This window comes from Leuresthes tenuis, unplaced genomic scaffold (genome assembly GCF_036924035.1).
Source record: "Leuresthes tenuis unplaced genomic scaffold, fLeuTen1.0.hap1 SCAF_8, whole genome shotgun sequence".
Taxonomy (NCBI): Eukaryota; Metazoa; Chordata; class Actinopteri; order Atheriniformes; family Atherinopsidae; genus Leuresthes; species Leuresthes tenuis.
This window is the reverse complement of record NW_027325362.1, coordinates 15,827,156-15,852,183: the sequence shown is the minus strand read 5'-3', so window position 1 is coordinate 15,852,183 and position 25,028 is coordinate 15,827,156. Positions and strand designations below refer to the sequence as shown.

Below are 25,028 nucleotides of genomic sequence, written 5' to 3'. Positions count from 1 at the left end.
CGATTCAGTATGTGTGGTGCCTCTCACTGTAATTACATACTGATCACCTGACTGCAATCTGTCCTCCTACAGTAGATGTGTAATTGAAGGGTAATTTGTCTTTTCAAATTGATGAAAGTAAAACAACTCTTGTCTGCATATGACAAAATCAGCTACTTCAGAGCAAGCCGAGGATGCAGAGTATGTTTGCTTCACCCTACTGTAATACCACGGTGTGTATATGCAAAAACTGATTTTCCTTTCTGTGCGCAATGTTCCACCTTTGAATAAACCGTTAGCCAAGTAGTCGAATTAATCTGATGGGAGAAGTACTAGAGAAAGGCTCAGCCTTATAAGCATAACTCACAGTCACTTTGGGTATTGGACACAAAAGAAAAAGTCAAATACTATGATGTTATGTTACATGTCCTTTCATGTAGCTGCCCCACTCCTCTGGAATAACCCTCCCAACCACATTCAAAATGCCCCTTCACTGGCCATTTTTAAACAACACCTTAAAACCCACCTCTTTTTGGAGGCTTTTGGCTTCTAGTGACCATAAGCACACACCTACATACTCTCACACACTTACACAGATATTATGTTGGGTGTTTTGAAAGGCGCTATATAAAACGAAGGTATTATTATTATTATTATTACTATTACCTGTACTTAATCAGTTAAGTGTGGTTAAGATTTTTCAGGGGAGATATGAACAAAATGAATAAGACTTTGTTCGACCTTTCACTGTCCAAATAGTAATAGGCCTCTCTATGTGGTGTTTGAATGTTCTCTCTATGACCACTTGGGTTTTTTCTGTGGGAAGGAAGAAAAAAACAAGTTAGTTTCCCTTGTGACCCTGAAAGTGGGTACAGTATGTTCATGTTTGTGAGTTAATGACTGAAATGGGACCAGTAAAATGTTGCTGAAGGCCTTTTCACTGTTTCAAATTATCAAACTCATTTTTTTATGCATGCAGATTACATAACGTATGGTGTGTTACTTTAAGCTGACATCCTTGTGTTCGGAGAAGACAAAGGTCAAGAAAACACAACAGGTTTATTGATGGAACCTTGCCCCTTCCTTTCCACAGCAGGTAAACTGAGACTTTCCCGTCCAAAACGTCGAACTGAAAACATAAGAAGACATCATGTTCAGGTAGGAAAGCTGAGACTCCCTTTATACTTGTTACAGTCTATAATGTTTGTGATACATGGGAATGAGCACTAAACATTAATCCAGTCTCTTCACTCACAGGATTTCTTTGATAGTGAGCGTTTCACTGATAGTTTGCGTCACAGCAAAGCCCTGGGTATGTATATATTGCATGTGATTGTCTGCTTTGTTGCACTGCAGTTACAGTCTCAAATTTGTTTATATATCTTTGCTCTTTTTCAGATTAAACCTGCAGACAAGCCATTCCAGGAAGCTGTTTTGTAAGTTGCCTTATCCCTAAACTATAAGGAAATAATCTTTGGACTTGTGAAATGAAGACGGACACTGAATTATCCTTATTTCAGGTCTATAGATGACAACGGAAAGCTGTCCTTGGAAGTGGAGGTGGAGCCTCCAGAGAACCTGGATGGGGTTCACCATGAGATCGACCCCAGAATGAGGTTTTGGAAGAGCATGGCAGGCAGTGGACAGGACAAACAGCCCCTGAAGGCTGAAGAAGACTTGGATGAGCTGTATCATCCCTCCCTGGCGGAGCTCCAAGATCAAATTCAAAATCTGGATTCTCCTTCTCAACTAGAGAAGGATGATGACCAGCTTTCACCTGTGCAGATTGAGCCAGAGGAAGACATGGATGACCTCTACCACAAAGACCCCTTCATGCCAGCCCTTTACCAAGAGGAACCAAGAGCTGCTGCTGCTGTTGATGTGCTGTTTCAGGCAAAGTACAGTGAGCCAGAGGAAGATATGGATGATCTCTACCACAAAGACCCCTTCATGCCAGCCCTTTACCAAGAGGAACCAAGAGCTGCCGCTGCTGTTGATGTGCCGTTTCAAGCAAAGTACAGTGAGCCAGAGGAAGATATGGATGATCTCTACCACAAAGACCCCTTCATGCCAGCCCTTTACCAAGAGGAGCCAAGAGCTGCCGCTGCTGTGCCGTTTCAAGCAAAGTACAGTGAGCCAGAGGAAGATATGGATGATCTCTACCACCCGTGATCCTGTGACAACTCAACACGGGTAGATCCCAATCATTTCAAACACAAGGCTGACACAGTGCAGTTGCAACATCAGATGTGTCATTTGATTCTATCAAAATACCTTGGAACACAAAGATCTGAATGTGTCATACATTTGCATCTTAATGATAAAAATAATTCTAACACACTCATTGACTTCATGTTTTATTCCATTAATCAAACACACACTGCAGAGGTCATTCAAAAAAATACAAAATCATGTTTGCTTCATGTAAAGCGAGTATTTAGATGATATTTACCGCATGATTTATTATAAACTAACAAAAGGATATCTTAATTTCTCAGCTTGTTGTGGAAGCTGAGCAAATCCACAAATCTGCTTTACGCAGAAATATTCACCTGATTTAAACAGGGAAACTAACTGGTGTCATTAAACGAAATAGGTGAGACAGCAATTTAAAAAAAAAACAACTATTTTCTGATCAACAAAAATAGTAAATTATGATTACATCAAGATCTTTGTGCTTCACTGTAGCTGCTCAGCAGGAATGACTCCCTTCTTCAGTATCAGGTTACCATATAGAGCGGTTTCCCTGACAAAAACAAGTAAACAGGTAAATATTAAAAAACAGAAAGGTGAACATAAAAAAAAGGCAGAGCTAATACACACCCAGTGGCTACAACTGCGTACGCCTTCTTGGCTCGTTCGTAGAAGGAAAATCTTTCCACCTTCTCAAGAGGAGTCTGTATGCAGGCAGAAATGATATCAACACAAATTCATTTTCTTTTACTCGCCTACTGTTTTAAACACGTAGTAGACGGGCTGTCCTACCTGAGACCCCGCTTCGCTCAGGAGCTGTGCGTAAGTCGCCCACACGGGGACAGCTAAACATCTCTGTTTGTCACTGTCTACCAGATCCATGACTGCTGCCTGTGGGAACATGTCAACATAGACTGAACATGTGAAATAATCATTTTAAAAAAGATCCACAGAAAGGCAGCTGCAAACAAAGAAACATAAGAACACAACACTCAGTGCTTATGGCATACAGACGTGAAAAAGGAAGCACAATCTCCACTGATTCTAAAGTTTCACACATCAGGACCAGAGATGCGCAGATATGTTGGCCTAATATCAGTGTCTGCAAACAATTATAAGATAACATCAAGATGCCAGTGGAAGATATTCATTTGGTGTGTTCTGGTTGGATTGCATCGACTTTGCCCTGAAATCATTTGTGCCCATTTAAAGATAGAAGTGTAATAAAGGACGAAAAGATGATAGAAATGTTCAAATATTTTTTTTTCTAATGCATATTTCATACTTTCCCTGCCATTAAAGAGAAAATAAATGACAAAAACAATCAGTGTCAGCTACAACATGGGCATTACTCTCGGTATCAGCCCAGAATTTCACAAAGGGTGCATCCCTAATGAGGACATAGTAAAAAATAATTTGCTCCCCACTAAGTATTAATATTAATTAAGTACAATATCAGCTGAACAACAGCCCGACATACTATTTATCCTTATTCATTTAACAAAAATGAAGCCAAAACGCAGAAGCAATGTGTCAAAAACTAAGCCCTTCAAGTCTATTCAGCCAGGTGCTGAATAGACTGAACAAATATGGCTTTTTTGGAAGGGTTACCAAGAGAAAGCCTCTTCTCTCTAAAAGGAGCTTTGAAAAGCTGCATCTGAGCAAATCACAAGACTTCTGGAACAACGTCCTTGAGATAGACAAAAGTAAAGTGGAGAGGTTTGGTCACAATGCACAGCACTACATTTGTAGAAAACCACCCACAGTGAATCAGCACAAACGTATACCAACTGTGGTGGAGAGCCGATGATTTGGGCTTGTTTTGCAGCCAAAGGACCCAGGCAGGTGTAATATTTGTTGTTGTTCATCCGAACTTTTCTTAACCTAATCTTAAACCGTGGTAGGAACAAAATGACTTCACATGATGTACGGATATGTAAAACCTTGGCGCTGAAAGAGGGTGTATGTTTTCCACACGACTTTTTATTGGTCCTGTACCGGACTGGGGACGTAGGTATCCAGGGGCAACAGCTTCAAAATGGCCTCCAATAGTTGTGGGATTCCCAAACCTACATTAGAATAAGACACAATAAGAACAATGATGTGCAAAGACACACTCACCTGACAGTTCTGTGTACAGGTCAGTGTATTAACATACCATCAGCTCTTATCTCTTTTGGGCCACACGTACAAATAGAAGATGCTGGGAAATTAGCATCTGCAAGCACTGAAAAAAAAAGAAGGAAAAAAAAGACATTCACCAAAAGTCAGTCGCTACTTGTTAATGATTCTGTCAATCTCTGTTGACAGCGACATTAGCTTAGAGCTCAGTAGTGTTCAAAGGTTATAGGCAATCGCTGTTAGCATCCAAACCATGTGTATGCAATTGGAAAGCATACCCAGTTCATCCCCATGGCCCATTTTTGCGAGGGCATGTAGCAGGTCAGGCGACAAAACAGAGGGGATTCCTTTCAGGACGACCATACTGACAGCTCAGTAAAGTGGACTTTGAAGGGAGGCAAGAGGAGTTACTCCACCAACTTCCGTGTTCGTTTTAACTCTGCTTTCTAGAAAAATAAGCACCGAACAGAAAACGAAAAAAAGCTGTTTTATCGAGTATACTGTATTTATTATCATGGGATGTTTTCTAAAGCCAAAATTTCTGGTTGTTTCTGTTGTTGGAAAGACATTGTAATAATTGTTTTAAAAGACGGAAGCAGACGCACTGTACGTAGGGAAACGTGACATGTGATTGGTTAGTTATGGAGACGAATACTATTGGCTTGAACATTTGGCAAAAGATAGTTGCACAATAAAAGTGTAACTTTCCTTGACAGATGTTACATGAGGCTAAGATGTAGCTTATATTTTGCCGTCTCGTTTGGAACTATTCTGAGCAAAAGGTAGTTTTCTGACTTACCCATTGGTATCTCATCTGAACATGGAAAAGGGTGTCCTCTTAGTCCAATATAGTGAATCGTTGATCCCACCCTTGGGTGGGCATAATTCAAAACAGATTCCGGTGAATGTGTTATTCCGACACGCTGTCTCGTGCCAAGAATGTGAGATAATGAAAATATATGTCAGATGAAAACCACGCCACCCGGCCCGTTTCCTCCGAGCCAGAAAAACTATCAGCTGGATGGCGAAAAAAAAAAAAAGAAATGCTGAAGAATCCTTTCCATGACCGCAGAGCATGAGCTGTTAAAAGGTAGAAGTAGCTGATCTGGGTTTATGAAGGATTTTTTTTTTCTTTTTTTAAAAAGTCCCATTTGCAGGATTTGGACTATTGAGTTAACAATCGTCATGTAGCTTCTGTTTAATGAACAGGGGAATATATTGTAAAAGCTTTTATGCAAGCCGTTATACAGCAATTCATTAGGGATTAAGGATGATAATTATGAGTAATGCTACAGTTTTTTTTCTTTTTTGACTTTGCGGAAGAAATTGTTCACACCTCACTACACCTTTTTCATTTATATATAATTCACTGTATATATATATGATTTATTAACCTCTTTTCTCTCCAATATGGATTTAGGGCAAGGACATGAATTTTTTCCTCAACACACTGGCTAAAGTAGCGCAGATAAAGTCAGCAACATGACTAAGTGTCACAGCTGCAGTGTTGTTTCGAAGTGTGAGAGTATTTTCTGGGTTAGAGATTGGATTCTGCTGGGCAGGAGAAAGGAACCTTGCAGGAGCCGGGCCTGTCTGCCAAATGTGGAAGCCCCTTCCCCCTCTCCGGACCCATGCTGCTCTCACTTTATTTCGGCTTCTTTAAATAAGTTTATCACGCTATGAGGGTCCGCGCTGCCAAATTGTAACGTTTTGCCTCCTTTGTGTGCGTGGAGCGCCTCAATTGAGTCTACATTTATTATTTTGACCTTTCGGCAGCCTCAAAGAGCAGTTGCTTTTCGGGGTCCCTCTGCGAACTTTCGTGCTTTCCCGCAGAGTGAGAAGACGAGTTTTTTTTCTCTCCTCCCTTTTAAAAGTTTTTGTCCCGGGGGGCTGACAAGTGAGCAAGCTTCAGGGGAATATTGAATTAAAAGAAAAAAAATCAATTAGGCCATGGCCTTGTGAAGATATGGGGCGCCGCCGTGTGAAGATCAGAGAGAGAAAAGATGCCTCCTGATGATTGGAGCAACAAAAGAAAGCGCACACTAACCAAATTTGTTCTGGTGTTCTCTTTGAAGTCGAAGTGACATTTGAATGTCACACCGCACAATTTCGACCAACAGACAAGGCGCAAGAGATTATGAGCTGATCAGTGTGGTTATTTTTTGTATTTTCAATAAAAGCCATGGCATTTGAATAACCTATGTTGAGATTATGATCATTTTCGGCAAACCCAGTTATAAAGGAACATTTTACACCAAGCAACTCCACTGGAGAGGTTTCCCTAGAATTTTATCCAAAGGTCAACCACTAGAACATAGAGAGTGCTGTTATTTTAAGTTGAGAAAGCACACCAAAAGCACTTATTTGATAGGCTAATGCACAGTTGCCTTGGATTGTGAAACACATCTCAATACAAAATCACAAATGTTCTCGTGATTTTTAAAATATATGTTTAATGTGTTTTCCTTTAGCTAAAATGCATCTATTTGCTAAACTTTTTTGTTGAATGTGTTTTTCTTGTCTTGATCATTTTGTTAATTACATGTTGCATTCTTTCTTCCACTGAACTGATGAAACTGGATCATTTTGTTAGAATCAATCTAAATTTGTAAGCCATTCAACTTTGTTTAGTTGCTGTTTTCTATTACAGGCCTAAACTGAGCCTTAATCTGTGCAACAAGTCTATTGACTTTCTATTCCGTTGAAGTTTCTCCACCTTTCTTAAAGCTCACAAGGGCCCCATCTAGTGGCGTAAAGTACTTTTTACTGAACTTCAACATCGGCCTTCATATCATATCCTCCCATGCCTCGTCACACTTTGGCTACAGTGCTGAAAATCACTCTTTAGCTTTATTTGTAAAATGTACACAGAATAACTTGCTTCAAACATTTAACAAATGAAAAGGCAAAATTAGTATAAATCATTGATTCGACCTGCTGCAGACAGGCTGGAACAGTTTTCAAATCATACTCGGGAGACAAACCTCCTGCACCCAGACTACATTGGATTTTGATAGTGGGCCGCAGCACGCAGGGTTTCACTGTGAAAAGACACTCTTGTGCACTCACTCAGTGCCAAAGATCCTAGATTTTAACAACCTGTCTGCTCCACGACAGCCAGGATTTTATACATTATTTAATGCATCTCTGACGAAGAAGTGATCAACGGATATTAGAAAGTTCGTGTTCTTCTAATTGTCCTGGAAACTAGCCTTTCTCTTCTCCACAAATGCAGTCATGCCTTCTTTACGGTCATCCTGCATGGAAAAAAAACAAACAAACAAACAAAAAAACAGACATGCATCACAGATTATTTTTCAAAATCAGAATCAGCCATTTTTTTGCTTAGAATAAAGTGGGCTTTTATCCTCACCGTTGCAAAGGTGGCATGGAATAAACGCTTTTCCAAGCGATTCCCCTCCGCCAAAGTCAGTTCATAAGCTGGAGAGGCACAGAGGAACAAGTCAGACAAAACTGAAATATGTCAGTTTTGAAAAGAGCATAACAAACTTCACACACCTGCATTGACAGCTTCTTTAGCCATAGCAGCAACCAGCTTGGAGTTTGCAGCAATTTTTTCCCCACATTTCACTGCTTCAGGTACTAGCTGCTCCACGGGATAAATTCTGCTCACCAGACCTAGAAAGCACACACAGCAGAGTCACATATGGCAAACACACAGAAAACTCTTAGTTTATCAGGTACAGACTAATCAAAGAGGCTTATACAGCATTCCATGTTTAGTGAAGTGCAAGTCAGCAGTGTTCTGTCGGCAGTTAGCATCTCCGTTACCCAGCTGTGGTCGTGATACTTATTCATACCTCAAGGCACCAACATGGCTTTTAGAAAGTGTTTAATTTCAAATAAAGATCTTTCATTCAATATCCAAAAAGGACAGTTGCACTTATAGCGAACAAAAACAGTTTGAAATTAAACCATTTGAGAATTTAAGAGTGAAATTGTACCTGGAATGGAAAAGCTACTCAAAATACTTTCAGTAAATTCTCCTTCTAACACTGTTGTTACCTGACTGCTTGGCATCCTGAGCGTTAATTCTGTCTCCTGTTAGCACCATTTCCATCGCCAGGGATTTGCCTACTGCACGAGTCAGCCGCTGGGTGCCGCCCGCCCCTGCAGGGAGAAAAATAGTGAAGAGCTGCTCCATAAGCAGTGAAGTCTGTGCAGTAAAGCTGGTGATCTTTACCAGGAATGGTCCCCAGCAGGATTTCTGGTTGGCCAAACTGTGCCTTCTCTCCTGCGTAGATGATGTCACACATCATGGCAAGCTCACAGCCTCCACCCAGCTGGGACAGGAACACAAAAAAACAGGACGAGGAAGTCTATGAAATTGAGATTTTATTGTCTCGTACCCTCATTTTGACTTAGTGCAAAATTCCTGTGTAAATAAAACTGAATAATGTGCTGCAAGCAAGAGTACAAGTTCAGACGTTAGAGGAAACTCTTCTTTTGTTCTGGAGCTCTTTTAATGATACAAGTAGAATTTTTTTTTGTTTCAACACATTTGCACCTATTTGCATAACTTAAGGTTCTTAAATATTTCAGTCTAATGTGGCAGAATTTGACAAGCTCGAAGTTAATTTTTGGTTAAACTGCTTTTTGTGATTGAACCCTGAACTCACCCCCAACAACAACAACAACAAATGTAAAGCTATTTGACACCTACAGCAAATCCATTGACAGCTGCGATGACGGGTTTCTTCACCGTTGACACTCTGTTCCAGTGAGCCAGGAAGTTCCCGCCATAACACTCTTGGAAGGTTCGATTCTGCATCTCTTTGATGTCTGCTCCGGCTAAAAAACCCCCCCAAAAAAACAAAACAGCAGCTGAAGTAAGCAAGACTGTGTATCATTATAATCAGCCTAATAATGTACACTAGCTGCCAACAGAAGAACAGAAAACATATTCGGTTCATTACCAGCGAAGGCTCTGTCGCTGCCAGTGATGACAATAGCTCCAACATCCGCGTCGGCTTCAAAAGTGTCCAGTGCCTGTCCCACCTCCTTCATCAGCCCGTCACACAGAGCGTTGAGAGCCTTGGGCCGGTTCAGCTGAATGAAACCCACGTTGTTGTTCTCGCCTCGCTTTTCCACCAAAATGTACTCATACTGGCCACCTTTAACGATAAAACCCAACATGATGATCAGATGAGCTTGTACTTGTTTCAATCTGTCAAGAAGTATTTTGTACGCAGTTCATCCAGTATTTACAGCAACTGTCTCACTAATTGGGAAACCTTTTAACAAAAAATAAGCCAGACACATCTACAGATATTTAAACAAAAAGCATCACTGCAAAGGTCATACTTGCAAAAAAAAAAAGAAAAAAGCATACTTGGGCATTTCAGGAGTGGACTTGATTTGATGATTTGATGAGGGGAGGACATAAAATCTATCATTCACTGCATTCACACTTCTCGTGCTGCAACTTGCAACGTTATCCTGCAAGTTGTTGGACTTCGGACACTTTCTGACAATAAAAAGCCAGCTGCCTTGAACTTCTGAGCCATTCGATGTAATTTATATTACACATGTAAATACACTTTTACAGTGCAATTTCCCGTCACACACGTCGGGCTCTTGTACCAACGCGATGCTTATACAAGAAACACGAAATAGTTTTACATTAGCGTCTAGCTGTGAACAGCACTGTTTTTTGGGGGTAAAAATAACACGAATAAAACGTTGCAACAAACTTAAGTTCAAGAGCAGTTTGTGTGCTCCACGCGTCACACATTCAGTGACGCGGGGTTCTTGGCATTGTGGTGAAGCCAGCAGGTCAGGCAGCGACAACACAGTGACCTCCGGCTGGTTTCTGACCACACACCTGAGCTGTAGAGACGGGCAGCGGACAGGAGAGCCGGAGTTGCTCTGGAGGGCTTCAGGAGGACAGCGGCACCTCTGCAGAGAAAAGCCATGACAGCAGAATGACACTGAACTTTGCCTCAGAATCGCAGAAAGCTCCTTCCCCCTGGAAAGTCTTCTTTGTTGGTATTTATCAATGCGGAATGTTCGAGCGAGTCACCTTACCGCCACCTGGCGGCCACGTAGGGTAAGACAGGGAGTGTAGTTGCCATAGTTACCATAGTCAAAACTCTAATGATCAATAATCTCTTTTAAATTAATGCAAATTCTGAAGCACGCTTTCTTTTTTTTTATTGTTTACTCCAGAGTTTTATTTAATTCTTTAAGCCTGTCGTTTTGACGTACCTTTCCATGACAGTATCATTGGTAAAAATGTACAAAACTGGCCTACGAGAGGCGGGAGCTGATGGGAGACCAAAGGCGTCCGTCTTTAGAGACTGTCACGACAGACATAAATTACCATAAACAGACGCGACACTGAAAGGGAAGATATGCTATGTCACAATAAAAGGTATAATTAACACAAGGAGCTGTAAAAATGCTCAGGGATATGTAAAAATGACCACAAACAGACACAAAACGATGGCAAAGGGAAGCAAAATGGTTACAGACACAATACCTTACAGATGCAAAATGACCACAAATGGATGTCTGATCTCTACAGATACTGAGCTTGCAGCACATTTGCAAACTTATCATAAAGCCATGCAAAACGACTAGAAACGACACTTAAAATGACCAGATGAGATGGTTTAACTCAGGAAAGGTAACAGACTAGTGAAATTCTTTGTGTAAAAGCTATCTGACAACTGACTTTAAATCTTCGGACGCGCCTGTGTGGGCGCGCTGCGCGTTCTCTCAAACGTCTGCGTGAGCAACCTGGCATCGTCTGCGATATTGCCTTTCATCTCTCTTCCGTGGGCCAAAACATCAGCAAGGATAATAGACGACAATAAGGTAGGCAGCAGCCATTAGGAGATTGCCATTAACACGGCTCTGCGTGTATGTATGCAATGCGTTTCTTCATTAAAAATGTTAAAAAATGCATCGATCCATTCATTCTGCAATGGTAGCTTGTAGGCTAATTTATGAGAATACAGCGAGACAACCTTAATGCATGCATGCTTCTATTTGCACTGTCCATACGTTGGTAAATCCTTCCAATAGCAAATGTATAATTAACAGTTCTACTTAATGACCCAATTACCTGTTAAAACACAATCACGCATTTCAAATGTATGGTTGATCTTGACCTAAAACAGAAATGATCTACTGAGAATATTTTGTTTTTGCAGTGACCCACTTTAATAGAGAGAAGAACCGTGCAACACAACAATCTCCGTGAATTTATTCAGCAACACTGAGCACAAGAGCGTGTTCCATCACATCAGATACAACCCGAGCTCCTCCCGAGTTTAGAGGCAGTGCACATCAGAGTAGGAGCCAGTTTTCATGTTTGTTGAAATATTGCACCACCCCGAAACCAAAGTGAAAAATAATCTGTTTATTTCTGTCATTGATGTTTTCTTTATAATACATGGATGCATTCACTGCTTCCTCTCCGTGCAGATGTCAGGGATGAACCAGCTGGTTGCAACATGTTGGACTTTCCTCCTGCTCTCTGCTTTCCTCTTTGAGCCTGCGCTGTCGAAAGGAGGCCGTGGGGGGTCCCGGGGATCTTCGCGTGGAACTTCCTCTCGCAGCTCCACAGCTGGGAGCTACAGAGGAGGGGGCGCCTACGGTGGGACTCGCTCCCGTTTCAGGGCAGCAGGGCGGTCGTCGCCGGTGAGGGTGGCCGCAGCTGCGGCTGCGGGGGCAGCGGTGGCACTGACGGCGGACAAATGGTACGCGTCCGCCTACCGCCGCAGCAACGCCGACAGCTCCGCGGAGGAACTAGATTACTACAACAGGACCAATTATTTTGACGCGCTCATGTCAAGCTCGACTCAAAATGGATCTTTTCTCTCTCAAGTGGTTTCCATCATTATTGCAACATTTTCCCCCAAATATGGACTAGTGGACTATATACTGTAGATGTTCAAGCTAAAATCTTAGGATAAAACTATAAGATAAGGTTTCAAACTGAGCCCAGGACAGAAGCTGCGCTGGGAAGACCGGTTAGAGGTGCGACACCGTGGTGGATACAATCACAAAGACATCACTGTACTGTATGTTTTTACACAAAGTCATTGATATAAGTGGACGAATATGCATTACCAGCATTGTATTTTTGGGCACATTTCACCTGTTGAAGAGTGGACCTTTGTCAAAACTGTTTTACCCTATGTGACAAAAAAAAGTTTGATTCCCGTATCATGTAAAAATATCCTCACAAACCGTTGAATCAAATAATATCCTGCCATAGTTAACAGTGTTTAACAAACTCGACTATATTATATAACCAAAAACCCTCTATTTTTATTATTTAAAAAAAAAAAGAAGAAAAAAAAGCAAAGTGATTTCTACTGCAGTTTTGTGCGCCTGAGAAAAATGACACTGGGGTCTAATCTGGGTTACTGCAGTGGGCCAGATGTGAGCTAGATGTCATGAACTGGTGTTTACATGGCTACAGCAAGTGTTTTGAGGGCCTGATGTGGCACAAAGGCCCAAAGCAAATGCAGATTTGGACCATGTCTGTCAGATAAGTGGCTGAGTCAGCACTGTCATTCAAGGCCAAATGTGGGCTGTGTTTGGACCAAACATTCTTTTTATATGGGTTTGATCTTAAATGAAAAGGCTCAATTCGCTGCAGTTTACACACACTATTGGATTGTAGGTGAACTGTCTTTCCATTAAACATTATTCTGTTTGACACTAAAACCCTAAACTTGAGATTTTGCTTTCAGACAGGGAAGTAATCGCCCAACCTCGAACAACATGGCCTTTTTTCCTTCTTTCCACTCAACGTAATTTCAGGGCTGGGTTTTAAGATCATGTTCATTTTCCTGAATGATTAATGACGGCAGCCTGTTGCGTTGCCATAAGGATGATTGGCTAATCAGAGAAAAGCTAGATCATCTTTTTAAAAACTGTTTCTAACACCTTGAATTTAGCAAATCACTTTCTCAAAGCTGTGTATGAGCAGAGTTTGGCAGACAAGCAGCTGCTCTCAGTTATTTGTGTCTCTGGTTTTCCCGATGTTTCCATCATCCCAAAGGACCTCGTCATCCATGTATAAGACACTCAGGAGCAACAGACTGTTCCATAGCTATAAGTGCACTCAGTTATATTCTGCCACCCGTATGTACATACTAAATAAAGTGTGTTATCACTGTCTTTATGCTAATAAATATCCTGTTTACACCATGTCAGTCACCTGCCTCGTGTGCCCTACTGAACCAACAAACAAAAAGAAGGGGTTTGATCACTGCATCACATCAGGGCAGACAGACTATCTGCTTTTGATGACACTGTAGTAGTGAAGCAAATAACCGTGGCTCGGGTCAGTCCAACATTACTTGTCCCAGCTCTCCTTTCCTGAAGGCTCTAATGAAATCATAAGCTGCTGCTGTGTAGTTTGGGATGGTGACAGTGATATTTCCTAAAAGGGGTATAGAGGAACAGTTATTATTATTATAATCATTAACATTGGTGAGCAGTTTATTTTGCAGGAAGAGTGATTTCAAATATAACTCAAATATTGCTGGCTTTGGCCTAATGCTCACTGTACAGCAGTATCAGTGCTACTCTCCCATAGGAAGGTAAATAAGTGGAACGAGTAAAGTCAGAAATAGCAAGACAAAAATACTCCACGCAGCAAGTGCAAGAGCAGGATTTGCCCTTTCTTACCCACTCCAGTGATGGCTTTGACTCGCTGAGTTTTTCTGAGGTTTACAGCTATGTGCTTGAGGACATGCTGGATGTCATCACTAGGCGCTTGGAGATCATATTTCTCTACATAACTACACACAAACACACATACAGGACAGAATTAGAAGAATGTAAGGCAAAAAGGACAAGTTTACAAGACCATTAGAGAGAAAGAGAGAAAAAAAAAACACACCTAAACTTCCCTAGTCTGTTCAAGGAATAAAGCAAGTAGTCAGCCATAACGTCCTCACCCACTAAATGGTCCAGAATAGTTCCTGGTGGCAAAAAAAGACAAGTGTGACAGTTATTCCAGCCATTCTAACACAATCACTTGTCCACATTAATTTGCCTATATGACAGTACTTGACATGTCAGAGAAAGATTAAACAAACAACGTTCTGCTCACCACATAAAGCCAGCTTCATGCCCGTTTCTACATTCTCAATCTTAGGAGGTAATACGCCTGGTGTGTCCAGCACGTACATTAAGGGTCTCTCACACACCTGAGTACAACGAGAGCAAGAAATACTGTACAGGTACGGGTGCACGCACACAATAAATGAATGAAAACAGATCCCTGCAAACAAATATGTCCCCTACACACCTGAATTTTAGTCAGGACAGCTTTAGTTATTCCTGGCTCTCCACCCACCCGAGATGCACGACCTGAAATTTGTGCAAAAATCACAGAACGTATTGCTCGGAAGACAATTAGCAATAATTAGCAATAACATAAACAATCAACTCTTCTCTCCAAACCTTTTTTCAAGTTTGTTCTCCTCATTGAGTTAATAAGTGACGACTTTCCAACATTGGGCACTCCGATCACCATCAGGCAGTAATTTGTGCTCTGAAAGTTTTGCATGAAAAAGATATGAGGATGTGAGTCTGTTCACATTCATCCCCAAACGACTCAAACATTAGCATAGAGTAAAAAAAAATCTTATTTTTCATACTTCTGGCTAAAACTGAACTTTAATTTAGATAGATGTAGTGTGGAAAATTTAAAGGGGACCTTCATTTCCATCCTTTTTATCAACTATCTACTATTTTATCTACTATTCTGATCTGTTATGTTGCAACAAATCTCATCCTATGCATGAAATGAGCCTTTATGTCTCTTTAAAGAGCCAAATCAGATAAGGAGAGAGGCATTATATCATTTGATAAGCATCGCTAATACCTTTCTGAGAGTATGACTGGTGTTACTTTTGCATTTGTATGTTATTTCTAAGTAGATTAGCATGTCGTTGTTTCAATTTTTTGGAGAAAAGTGACAGGAAATAACATTTGAGGTTGTTTAGAAACAGGGAAAGAAGACAGATTCTGCCACAATGAGCAAAGACAGATGTGAAATTGTGTAGAATTGAACTAATTTGTCTCAAATCTGAACATAATCTATAAAACAAAAACAAAGCCCCACCAAATAAGCATACCTCCTCTCTGTTAAAGCGTGGTTTGTTCTCAATGATCTCCAGCACTGCTGGAATCAACTACAAAAAAAAAAAGAAAAGAGACAACCATGTTTACGCACATAATTTTAATTTAGCTTCAGCCAGTCAAACATTTTGTATCTAGTGAAGTCAGCTTTACCTTTTTGATGCTGTCGTCTCTCTGCCTTAAACAGTCCGTGAAGAGAACATTCCTCATGCCATCTTTTTCAAGCTTCTTTAGGATTCTCTGCAGCAACGAAACCAGGCAACAACAAAAACAAACTCTGTGTTTGTGAATTGATGTTAAAATGCTGCTGACATGCGACTGTTGAAGATTCCAGCGAGACTTCTGACCTGCTTCCTGGACAGATCAGCCAGGTCCATCTTGTTGAGAATGAGCAGATGTGGTTTCACATGCAGCGTGTCCTGAAACACAGGGTTTCTTCCAGAGATGGGGATTTGCTTTATGTCAAAGAATAAGCAACAATCCTCAGACCAACCGGTTGGGACCCTTGTGGACACTTTAATTCCACAAGACAACTTGAACACAAATTTACAATGTGGAAATTTCTTTGAAAACTTTTTTTTACGCCTAGACCCTCCACATGTTGCAGTTCCCTTTAGCAAAGCACTGAACCCAATGTTTAAATCGATGTGAGGGAGTGTGTATGATAGAGGAAACAGTATTATATGTACAGAAGAAGAAGTGCTCTCTGAGTATGTCTGAACGGATGAACGAGAAACGCATTCTAAAATACTTAGTAAAACCTTAAAGAAATGAAAAGGTGCCATATAAGAATGGACAATTTAGTGAAAATGTTATTTGAGTAAGAGTACATATTTACTTTATTATAATGTAATCATCCATTCAGAAACATGTGTCATATGACTGTTACAGTATTAAATAATAAACCTTTGTTTCATTATTATTAATATATTAATGTAAAGATGAAGCTCACTTTGAGCTTAATCAAATGCATGAGAATGTGATTTCTGATTGCTTCAACAAAATGGATCAATCTGGTAACTATTTTCTGCACAAGTTGACTTGAATTATTACTGTGAAAATACCATTTATAAAAATGTTCACAATAGTTGCAAGTTGTCTGTCAGTTGACTACTTAATAATAACACCAATCCTCGCAGCTGCACTGACAAATTTGGTGTTTCTAAGTTCTCTTTTAGGTTCTATAAAATCTGAAGTTTTTTTGTGTGCAAAAATGTTTATTTGTAAACAATAAAAGAACCTTAAAGACACGTGTGTGACGCAAACGGCACAGTCCGTCACACTGAAATATAGAGCAACAAGGGAAAAAAATCAACTTAGAGCAAACGCATGAACTGTGGACTGAAAGGATGCTACTGACACTATATAATAACATAAACTGGGTTAATTCACAGGCTATTAATTGAACCCATAATTCATAAACAAAAGGATATTCTGGCATCATGGATTTCTATGATGCAGTCCACATTCTTGAGGCTGGCTTTCATCTGCCTTAGACCTACAGAATACAACCATTATTACAACGCATACGTGACCGGGACATTGTATAACAAATCTGAGTGCTTGCGCCCGACGAGCAACAGACACTTGATTTACTCTGGAAGTAACTAAACCGTGTGTCACCTTTAGCCATGTGTCCGGGGAACCAGTGGGCCACATCCCGTCCACCAAAATCGAAAACGGTCCTGAACTTGTCGGCATTACGGAGAACCTGGTACAGTTTCATGGTTACAGTTAGTCTACACAAGATAACACCTGGCTGTCATTTGTCGTAGGTAAATACGCATCCTGTCCAACAAGCTGCATGAAAGTCGTACTCGGGTGCTCCACTGTTTACATACCGACTTAAATCTGTTGTCGAAATATTCCGTTCCGCTACACAATTTTAATGCTGCCCTCTGCTGGCGAAAACGTTAATTACTTGCTTCACTTTGTAAAAGGTTGATGGGAACATCGACCCATTCCCTACAGTCATAGAGATATGTTGGTGTTTTAACTGAATAAAGAATAGTAACAATTTAAGGGAAAATCCAGTGTGGTCCAATAAGATAAATTGCTCTTATTGCACTCTGTCTTAGTGAGTGTTGTAGAGAGGAAAAGATAATCAACAAAAGATAGAACAATTATCAATAAATATTCAATCAAAAATTTTTATTCACCGTTAATTGCATCAGTTCATGAACAATAATCAGACTTACAAAGTGAAGCACTTAGCAAAACTGTTAAGAATTCAATCAATATCAATGAAATGAAGCAAATACTTTATTTATCCCAACGGGAAATTGTGCTGAAACAGTGACGTTACAAAGATTATACAAATTTATATAGTTGAGATTTATAATCAGGACCACGAGTGTATTCTTAAAAAATGTATATATACAAAAAAAGACTTCATGGTATATTCATGGATGTGTAAAGCTGTATCTGATGAATTTCATCAAAATGCCGGTGCTGACAGAACCAGTGACATCTATTTGTATTTTACAGCAATGAAGGACACACAATCAGCATGATCACACATCATTGACTGCATCTTACAATAAATAAACACTGGTTCTCACATGATTGTAAAAATCAGCTAATACTATATAGTTTGTTTGTTATTTGGTTATTTCACATAAAATGTGAAGATTAGATTATCTGACAGATTCCGGTTTGTTCCTTTGAACAAAGAATCTTCCTCGCACATCAGAGTAAGTCATGGAGTGCCACAGGGTTCTGTGCTTGGAATGATTCTTTTCACTTATTATGGTCTATTATTAGACGGCATGGCATAAATGTCATTGCTATGCTGATGATACTCAGCTGTACCCATCTATGAAACCAGATGAAACCAATAGGTTGGTCAGACTTCAAGCATGTCTTAAAGATATAAAGACCTGGGTGACTCAGAACTTTCTGCTTGACATTTGTTGTGATTTGGAACTATATAAATAAAACTGAATTGAATTGAAGATAAGCTCAACTGACAGTGAATTTGTGAAATTCCTGGCACAGCAGCACTGCTCTTTTTAAAGCTTTGACTTGAGAGCCTCAGCTGGATTTATGGAGGAATAGTAAGAGATTAGTCTATCGGCTTCTCTCCACCCAGTGAGAAGCGCTCCATGGACGGTCGAGAAGTAGCAGGGATGAGTGGCCTCCCCAGCGAACAAGACTTCCATGGACTGAAAGAGTTTGAATGGTTAGAAAGAAGAGTCAACCCTTTAATCATGTGTCAGGTGGAGTGTATGCACGGGGCACATATTTATGTTTTTGCGTATGAACATATTAGGTACCTGTGACTGTGATCCTTTTGGTGGCAGTGGCTCCATCATGTTGTCTAGGTCCTGCTCGGAGCAGCCTTTTCCAAGGTGGCTGTAGGATCCGCATGTCCAAGGGTCATGAAACCACTGGGAGCGCAGGATTCTTCGCGGGGTTATAGTAGGGTTCCCTAAACACAAAGTGTTAGTCCATGAGGGGAACAGAGATCATTTTATAGGGCTAAGAAACAGTTTTAGTGAATGTAACTCAAAACAGCAACGATTGGTCCAAGCAGGCCAGCTGGAGACAGAAGACGCAGTCACACTGGCAACTTGATTTGATCGTCAAAAGCATGCTTAAAAGATTTTTCCAGGAGAAAAAAATCTTCTGCTTGCTGCACATTTAAAAGCATTTTACCGCATTATAAGAATAAGATAGAAAAGGAAAGAGTTGATGTATCAGAAAAGGTACGGATAATATATTCACTGCTGGGTCACAGACTATAATGAATCTGTAAAGGTCTCACTACAAGGGTTTGGTGTTGTTCAGTTCTTGTGTCTTATCAAAACTCACCTGTGAACCTGCGAATAAGTTGCGTAATGGCCTGTGTGACCTCCTGTTCCGACAATGTTTCCATATACTCTGACTCATGCCCGGCAATCCAGCCACAGAGGACATGGCCATACCTAAAGGTTGAACCACAAACACGATTTCACTGTCATTCACCATCAATCACAGCATAAACAAGCTGGGAGAGTGTCAGCTTTGAGTGGTATTTGTGGCTGTTCACCTTTCAGTGGGTCTGAGTACAGTGAAGCCAAACAACTTCTTTATCCAGGATCTCTGTGTGTCTGGCACCTGATCTACCATGGCATCCTGACAAGAGACAAAAGAGGTCTTTAGGTGTAATCCTGCTGAATCACAACATTTCTGCAGCCCAAAGCAGTCCTATTCAAGATTGTGACTGTTCATCTCACCTCATCTTCCCACACCAGATGAATGACCTCACACTGAGCATCCCACCATGGCACATCGAACTCCACAAATATTTTATTGTTTGTTCCGAATCCGAGCCTCTGGATGGAGTGCAGCTTGTGTAGTGGGAGAGGAGGGTGGAACAGGGTCGAATGGTGTCTCTTTAGGTAACCTGACAAAACATAACGATTATAGGTTAGGACCTCATGTTGCCAAAAAAAAAAAGGTTTAACACTGATTAACACGCAGAAAGATAATGCTTGAGACTGCAGTGTATGACAGGACATAGTTTCTAATAGAAATTAAGAGAATTCTATGAAAAAATGATAATTTATTGTGATACATGTGTGAGTGTTCGAAGGAAGAATGACTGAACCTCCAATTCAAAGTACCTAAAGGCACTGTGACGATAACATGATCTGCAATGATTCTTTCCCCGCCATCACACTCAACCATCACAGGGTTCTCTCTCTTCTCTGAGTTATTCCAGTAGATGCATCGCACAGGCCAGTTGTAGGTCACTAAACCATCGGGGAGCTCCAACATCAAGTTTTTGATTAGACCTTCATAGCCACTGCACATGAAAGAGAACAATCTTTAAACCAGTGTCCAAAAGACTGCCTGTGTGCTGAAACATTCAGTTCATTAGTATGTTTAATAAAACTGAATGCAGTAGTTCTTTACTGCATGCATAAGGTGAAACTACAGACAAGAAAATAAATAAATAAATAAAAAAGGTTGCTGCCTTATAATGTACAAACCCTGGGAATGTACAGTCCAGTCCAGGCAGAGTCTTGTATTGTCCAAAGGCTCCCAGACCCACCTCATTCATGCTGTGGGCCCCGTTAACACAACACTCCACCTTCAACATGTTACTGATCACACACAGTCGCAGAGATCTGGTGGCCACGTCGACGTCTTTCCATTTCTCCGCCGCTCGTTGCTTCACCTCCAGACAGCGAGAGACACAACAAGGCCTTAAATTTTGTGAGAGTCTGCAAGAACGTCTTAGATGATCAAAACCAACACACACAGCTGGCAGTCATGTTTTTCTCATCACTGAAAGCAGAAGACCTGGGTGCGTATGAAATCTCCCACACTGGCACACGGCTCTCCTTTTTGATTCTGAAACTCCGAACTCTCATCCAGCAGCTCGGCAAACATCTCCAGAGCTGGATAGACGTCCTCGGCCTTCAGCTTCTGACCTGCACACATTAAAAAGGACACCGATTAGAAAAAATACCATTCCATATCACCAACCTCTATTACCTCAATTGCATGCTACAGGAGGAAATTACTGGTAAGTCTTAGTAGAAAAAAAAGAAGAAAAAATTGCAACATTGAATGCAGTGATTAAAAAACATTTGTAGTTCAAATCCAATCCGGTCTAGAACCTGTCAATCTTTATATAGTTTCCATGGAATTGTGACCATTCAAATTCTATAGTGTCTGACATTTTGATCCCCTCTATGACAAGCTTTTATTCTGTTTGTTAAGTGTTCATATTTAATCTACAATTGGCAACCTGAGCTGCTGAAGATATTAGGAACCCAGGGGGGGTGTCCTCCGATGTCCACAGCCTGGTTTTCTGGGGTGAGGGCCTCTGGCTCCAGAAGCCCGTACTGACGGGCCAGACGAAACACCGGGTTCTCCTCGGACGGTCCATGGATCCAGTTTGCCCCGATCTCCACAATATTATCACCTAAAGAGAGAAATATTTTGAGAGGACAAATAAAAACAGTTGATGGGTTGTTCTTTTTTAAAACGTCCCCCACAGCAGCTTTGTTTCCATTTTACATGAGAGAGTTACCATAGTGTTGTAACCCTTCCATTATGGTGTCATGTATGACCTCTCGTTTCGGTTTGGATACACAAACTAATTTAAAAAATAGCATCTGCAGTTGGATCTTTAGGATTCATTTTATGTTTAATTTCTTCTTGATTTCCTTGCCGTCAAACAGTAAAGTCAAACAGATAAAATGCTAATGAACATCAGATTCTTCTGGTGTGGATATTTCAATACATCGACACTGAATATTAATGCTCGTATATTTCTTTTTGGTTTTTGCACTTTTATCTACTCTGTATCGTTGCATGCCCTTTGTCCTAAGGTCTCGGTTTCTACAACCCGAGCCTGAGCTGATCATTAAGCCCAACTTGCGCCCGCTCGAGCTGTGATCACTTTAATAAGCTTCTGTAACTTTGCACATCTGCATGCCACTGTCAGCCTGCGGGGGATCCAGGGCTGTTAAAATTCTGTCGTGGCCTTTGAACTCCTGCCAGAAACTGTGGTTTTCCGTTCTGCTAAGAATCGACAGTACAAAAAACAACAAAAAAACCCCAAAACATTTTGGTTACTGCTGATGATAATCGGTTATTGTGACTGCACTTTCGCTCACCAAATTTGCCCGTTTTGACTCGTCCTCCGCACCTTGAAGTGGCTTCAAGGATCCTAACATGATGAAATCCGGCTTTAACGAGCTTTTGCGCCGCTGCTATCCCTGATATTCCACATCCTACTACTACTACCTTTGCGTTCACGCCACTGGCCATAGCTGACACACTTTGTTACCGCTGCACAGGGTTCCACTTCCTCTTCAGCAAAACGAAAAGGACGACTGCAACGTTTTCCGGTCCAGAATTTCAAAATAAGCTTACATTTTCAGAGACTTTGAATGTACAAATGTGTTGAACTGCGATCCTAAATGATGTTTATGGAGAGATGGGACTCCAACACAGTTATAGCACAGAAAATAAATGAGTGATAACATAAATGTGATGCGTGACAGAATAAGCAAGTCAGTAAAAAATCTAGTTTTGGAGTTTTTCCCATTTGCTTTTGCCTTTATTGTGGCCTGGCATGGCATAATATCTGTATCAAATAATGGTACATAAAAATGAACAGAAGTCTCCGAGGAGACGCTAAATGAGGACTATGATCAGTCCTCTGTACAGTAAGCCATTGTAGATCTTGGAATTAGACATGAAAGCAGAGTCCTGCATAGGTCCGAACATTATTTCATTTACATAGAAAATAGTAATAACATGGGAGTTTTTAATTCTTCAGAAAAGACTGCTAACATAACAGGACACAAGCACGCCGGCAGACCTCTTTGTCACTTTCAGCTACTTCCTAAAATTAATCTAATAGTTTTATTCGTTTTTCATTGACCCTTTCACCTTCAAAGTGGCATCACAGCAGCAAACAAAACAGCAAAAGAAGAACAAGCAATATTTTATTTTACATTTAGTTATAATCGATTACTCGTCTTATTATTACAGTACATCTGATTTTTTTTTTTGGTACCATTTCTGTATCCAACTTAATTTACAGTTCATTTGATTTTTTTTGGTACACGGACAATTGAGATCATCGATCGGGGGATACGTGGATAATCATTTGCAGCTCCAACCAATTAGGGATAAAAAAAGTGTTACCTGTTTCTTACCTCACTGATTTCATTGTTCTATCCCTTTCACACATTTACACATAACTCTGCAGGCTTTCTGACTTGGGGCTTTGCAAATGCACGTGTACATGTTACAGGGTTTAGGTGCCACTTGGGGGCAGTATATGTGGAAACAATCTGCGTGGACTGCTCTTAGTTTCACCAACTCATTTATCTCCAGTGGGAACTTGTTTATCACCACAGATCCCAACACTTCCCTAAAGTAACCCCTTTCCAGATGTCATCAGGGTTAGAGGTCAGTTACTTGATTAACATACCCACATTAACCCCACATAATTATCACTGATCCACTTCCATCTAGTCCCTGTCTGATTGGCCATTGTGTTTGACTACCTGGTTGTTTTTGTTCTGTTTTTATTGCACAACGTTGTCCTATTTCTGAAATCTGGTACTAATTTACCGTCAATGCAATTCCTCTAAAGACAGTGCAGGTGCAGACTTGGGCGGATTACGAGTAGCAGCTTTAGGCTTAAGAATCAAACATGGATGAAGAGGCTGACTATCCAGTATCACTTGATGTCATTTAAAGACACTGAAAGACAATTTTGTGTGGGGCTCTTCAACTTTTCTGGTCTGAGTCGTTCCATGGATTGACAGAAGAGTTGTGAGAGATGAGTCTATCAGCTTCTCTCCACCCAGTGAGAAGTGCCCCGTGGACAGTGGAGTAGTAGCAGGGATGAGTCGCCTCTCCAGCAAACAACACCTGCAGGGGCTGATGCACACCCAAGACACTGATATCAACAAAAAAGCAATATTTTGTACGCAAATACAGTATGTAATAGTGTGCGACTAAAATCCCATTCATCCGTGTACCTGCGACTGCTCTCCCTTCGTAGGCAGGGGCTCCGTCATGTTCTCCAAGTCGCTTCAACTGCGCTGAACAACCTACTGCCGGGTGACTGTAAGAGCCACATGTCCAGGGATCGTGAAACCACCGAGTACACAGGATTCTCTTTGGTGTGATGGTGCAGTCCCCTAAAAACATGCAGTTATGCTGACATGGTACATCCTCAAATGACCAAGGCTCTAACATTTTAAAAGCATCAACATTGCAAGAAATTAAGCACACATCATGAATTAGAAGGCGATTTATCCACTACACCTTAAGAAAAAAAAAAAGAAAAGGCAGCCAGGGTTTCATTATGTATGTAACTGTCACTGGAAATATAGTATTGTTCCATAAAAACTGATTTGGAAAGATATTAAGAGTAATATCTGATACTTATTGACCTATAAAATGTGAATTTATGTCATTCCCATAATCAAAACCAGCACAACAGTAATTTGGATTTCTTTCCGATTAGATGTGACATTCACCTGTGAATGTATGAATGAGCTCTGTGATGGCGCGCCTGACTTCCTGCTCAGGAAGTTTCTCCATGTACTCTGCCTCATGCCCAGAAATCCAGCCGCAGAGAACATGGCTTCCGCTGTGAGTGTGATAGTTAGCGAGAGAGAAAGGTCACTTGGCTGTTAACTTTTAGGCTTCCCTGGGCTAAAGAGAAGCAGTTATGGACTGCAGCTTTGTTGGAAAGCAAATAAGTTCTTAACTCTTGATCAAACAGATTGTTAAAGTCACTTCATGTTACGTACATTTACTAAACTTGTTTTCATAAAACCTTCAGGTAGCTATCTAATATTCTAGTTAAGAGTTTGCAGTATGTATAAGCTCCTCTCCTTGTAACTTCTGAGGTCCTTTAACAATACCACAAGACTTGCATCACCTGTGCTTTAATACGTATTGTCATGGCCACTTGGAGTATTGTCACAGTGAGATGGGTGGCAGGCTGATTTTCCAAAAGACCATTTTATCTGTTAATCCATCACTTGTAATGAACTGCCAATTTGATTAGTTTTATTTAAGTATAAACAATAAAGTTGCACTCTGCTGAAAATCTTAGGTTTCCAGACCCCAAC

The 25,028-nt window shown here is 40.7% G+C and overlaps 6 protein-coding genes and 1 long non-coding RNA gene across 8 annotated transcripts; 2 read left to right on the top strand and 5 right to left on the bottom strand.

Moving 5' to 3' along the window:
* The first annotated feature begins 1,129 nt into the window (after positions 1-1,129).
* LOC140313507 (uncharacterized) lies at positions 1,130-2,216 on the top strand. Its single transcript, XM_072391615.1, has 4 exons — positions 1,130-1,137; positions 1,237-1,291; positions 1,378-1,415; positions 1,500-2,216. Exons 1-4 carry the CDS (start codon positions 1,130-1,132, stop codon positions 2,149-2,151), a joined length of 753 nt encoding a protein of 250 aa, XP_072247716.1. The 3' UTR covers positions 2,152-2,216.
* Positions 2,217-2,323: 107 nt separating this feature from the next.
* On the bottom strand, positions 2,324-4,884 carry fuom (fucose mutarotase). Its single transcript, XM_072390379.1, has 6 exons — positions 4,572-4,884; positions 4,331-4,399; positions 4,171-4,241; positions 2,965-3,063; positions 2,803-2,876; positions 2,324-2,725 (listed from the first exon to the last, which is right to left on the bottom strand). The coding sequence occupies exons 1-6, from the start codon at positions 4,654-4,656 to the stop codon at positions 2,659-2,661; spliced, it is 465 nt and encodes a 154-aa protein (XP_072246480.1). The 5' UTR covers positions 4,657-4,884; the 3' UTR covers positions 2,324-2,658.
* Positions 4,885-7,124: 2,240 nt separating this feature from the next.
* echs1 (enoyl CoA hydratase, short chain, 1, mitochondrial) lies at positions 7,125-10,316 on the bottom strand. Its single transcript, XM_072391068.1, has 8 exons — positions 10,139-10,316; positions 9,231-9,428; positions 8,978-9,105; positions 8,498-8,597; positions 8,320-8,424; positions 7,813-7,932; positions 7,667-7,734; positions 7,125-7,550 (listed from the first exon to the last, which is right to left on the bottom strand). The coding sequence occupies exons 1-8, from the start codon at positions 10,227-10,229 to the stop codon at positions 7,485-7,487; spliced, it is 876 nt and encodes a 291-aa protein (XP_072247169.1). The 5' UTR covers positions 10,230-10,316; the 3' UTR covers positions 7,125-7,484.
* Positions 10,317-10,680: 364 nt separating this feature from the next.
* Positions 10,681-13,531, top strand: sprn (shadow of prion protein). Of its 2 annotated transcripts, XR_011917019.1 has the most exons (3): positions 10,681-11,133; positions 11,472-11,612; positions 11,746-11,835. XR_011917019.1 is itself a non-coding variant. In XM_072391066.1 (2 exons), the coding sequence occupies exon 2, from the start codon at positions 11,746-11,748 to the stop codon at positions 12,208-12,210; it is 465 nt and encodes a 154-aa protein (XP_072247167.1). In that variant the 5' UTR covers positions 11,005-11,133; the 3' UTR covers positions 12,211-13,531. The 2 variants fall into 2 exon arrangements, 1 of the variants encoding a protein (XP_072247167.1); XM_072391066.1 differs by lacking the exon at positions 11,472-11,612 and having other exon boundaries at positions 11,005-11,133; positions 11,746-13,531.
* Positions 12,335-17,265, bottom strand: mtg1 (mitochondrial ribosome-associated GTPase 1). Its single transcript, XM_072391067.1, has 11 exons — positions 17,050-17,265; positions 16,861-16,924; positions 15,774-15,879; positions 15,580-15,666; positions 15,423-15,479; positions 14,746-14,836; positions 14,591-14,652; positions 14,393-14,489; positions 14,180-14,261; positions 13,966-14,078; positions 12,335-13,717 (listed from the first exon to the last, which is right to left on the bottom strand). Exons 1-11 carry the CDS (start codon positions 17,150-17,152, stop codon positions 13,620-13,622), a joined length of 960 nt encoding a protein of 319 aa, XP_072247168.1. The 5' UTR covers positions 17,153-17,265; the 3' UTR covers positions 12,335-13,619.
* A 399-nt stretch (positions 17,266-17,664) lies between these two features.
* paox (polyamine oxidase) lies at positions 17,665-22,235 on the bottom strand. The gene is made up of 10 exons (XM_072391064.1): positions 22,041-22,235; positions 21,167-21,343; positions 20,716-20,846; positions 20,403-20,590; positions 20,034-20,215; positions 19,644-19,813; positions 19,457-19,542; positions 19,240-19,352; positions 18,702-18,856; positions 17,665-18,590 (listed from the first exon to the last, which is right to left on the bottom strand). The coding sequence occupies exons 1-10, from the start codon at positions 22,192-22,194 to the stop codon at positions 18,438-18,440; spliced, it is 1,509 nt and encodes a 502-aa protein (XP_072247165.1). The 5' UTR covers positions 22,195-22,235; the 3' UTR covers positions 17,665-18,437.
* A 1,138-nt stretch (positions 22,236-23,373) lies between these two features.
* On the bottom strand, positions 23,374-24,542 carry LOC140312603 (uncharacterized). Its single transcript, XR_011916987.1, has 3 exons — positions 24,429-24,542; positions 23,925-24,086; positions 23,374-23,823 (listed from the first exon to the last, which is right to left on the bottom strand). It is a non-coding gene; the product is annotated as an uncharacterized lncRNA (long non-coding RNA).
* Positions 24,543-25,028: the final 486 nt, after the last annotated feature.

What these genes read in the sequence shown, in the direction of transcription:
- LOC140313507 (XM_072391615.1), top strand. An exon ending in GCGTCACAGCAAAGCCCTGG is followed by an intron (nt 1,292 to 1,377) that starts GTATGTATATAT and finishes GCTCTTTTTCAG; the next exon opens with ATTAAACCTGCAGACAAGCC. An exon ending in CCATTCCAGGAAGCTGTTTT is followed by an intron (nt 1,416 to 1,499) that starts GTAAGTTGCCTT and finishes TCCTTATTTCAG; the next exon opens with GTCTATAGATGACAACGGAA.
- fuom (XM_072390379.1), bottom strand. Translation starts at nt 4,656, where the DNA reads ATGGTCGTCCTGAAAGGAATCCCCTCTGTTTTGTCGCCTGACCTGCTA. An exon ending in GGGCCATGGGGATGAACTGG is followed by an intron (nt 4,400 to 4,571) that starts GTATGCTTTCCA and finishes TTTTTTTTTCAG; the next exon opens with TGCTTGCAGATGCTAATTTC. An exon ending in TGAGCGAAGCGGGGTCTCAG is followed by an intron (nt 2,877 to 2,964) that starts GTAGGACAGCCC and finishes GCCTGCATACAG; the next exon opens with ACTCCTCTTGAGAAGGTGGA.
- echs1 (XM_072391068.1), bottom strand. Translation starts at nt 10,229, where the DNA reads ATGGCTTTTCTCTGCAGAGGTGCCGCTGTCCTCCTGAAGCCCTCCAGA. An exon ending in TGCCCGTCTCTACAGCTCAG is followed by an intron (nt 9,429 to 10,138) that starts GTGTGTGGTCAG and finishes TTATCGTTAAAG; the next exon opens with GTGGCCAGTATGAGTACATT. An exon ending in TCCATGCCACCTTTGCAACG is followed by an intron (nt 7,551 to 7,666) that starts GTGAGGATAAAA and finishes TTTTCCATGCAG; the next exon opens with GATGACCGTAAAGAAGGCAT.
- sprn (XM_072391066.1), top strand. Translation starts at nt 11,746, where the DNA reads ATGTCAGGGATGAACCAGCTGGTTGCAACATGTTGGACTTTCCTCCTG.
- mtg1 (XM_072391067.1), bottom strand. Translation starts at nt 17,152, where the DNA reads ATGAAACTGTACCAGGTTCTCCGTAATGCCGACAAGTTCAGGACCGTT. An exon ending in ATAGAAATCCATGATGCCAG is followed by an intron (nt 15,880 to 16,860) that starts AATATCCTTTTG and finishes TGACATAAAGCA; the next exon opens with AATCCCCATCTCTGGAAGAA. An exon ending in CATGAAGCTGGCTTTATGTG is followed by an intron (nt 14,262 to 14,392) that starts GTGAGCAGAACG and finishes TTTTGCCACCAG; the next exon opens with GAACTATTCTGGACCATTTA.
- paox (XM_072391064.1), bottom strand. Translation starts at nt 22,194, where the DNA reads ATGGCCAGTGGCGTGAACGCAAAGGTAGTAGTAGTAGGATGTGGAATA. An exon ending in GAGATTTCATACGCACCCAG is followed by an intron (nt 20,591 to 20,715) that starts GTCTTCTGCTTT and finishes CGCTGTCTGGAG; the next exon opens with GTGAAGCAACGAGCGGCGGA. An exon ending in ATCTGGTGTGGGAAGATGAG is followed by an intron (nt 19,543 to 19,643) that starts GTGAGATGAACA and finishes GTCTCTTGTCAG; the next exon opens with GATGCCATGGTAGATCAGGT.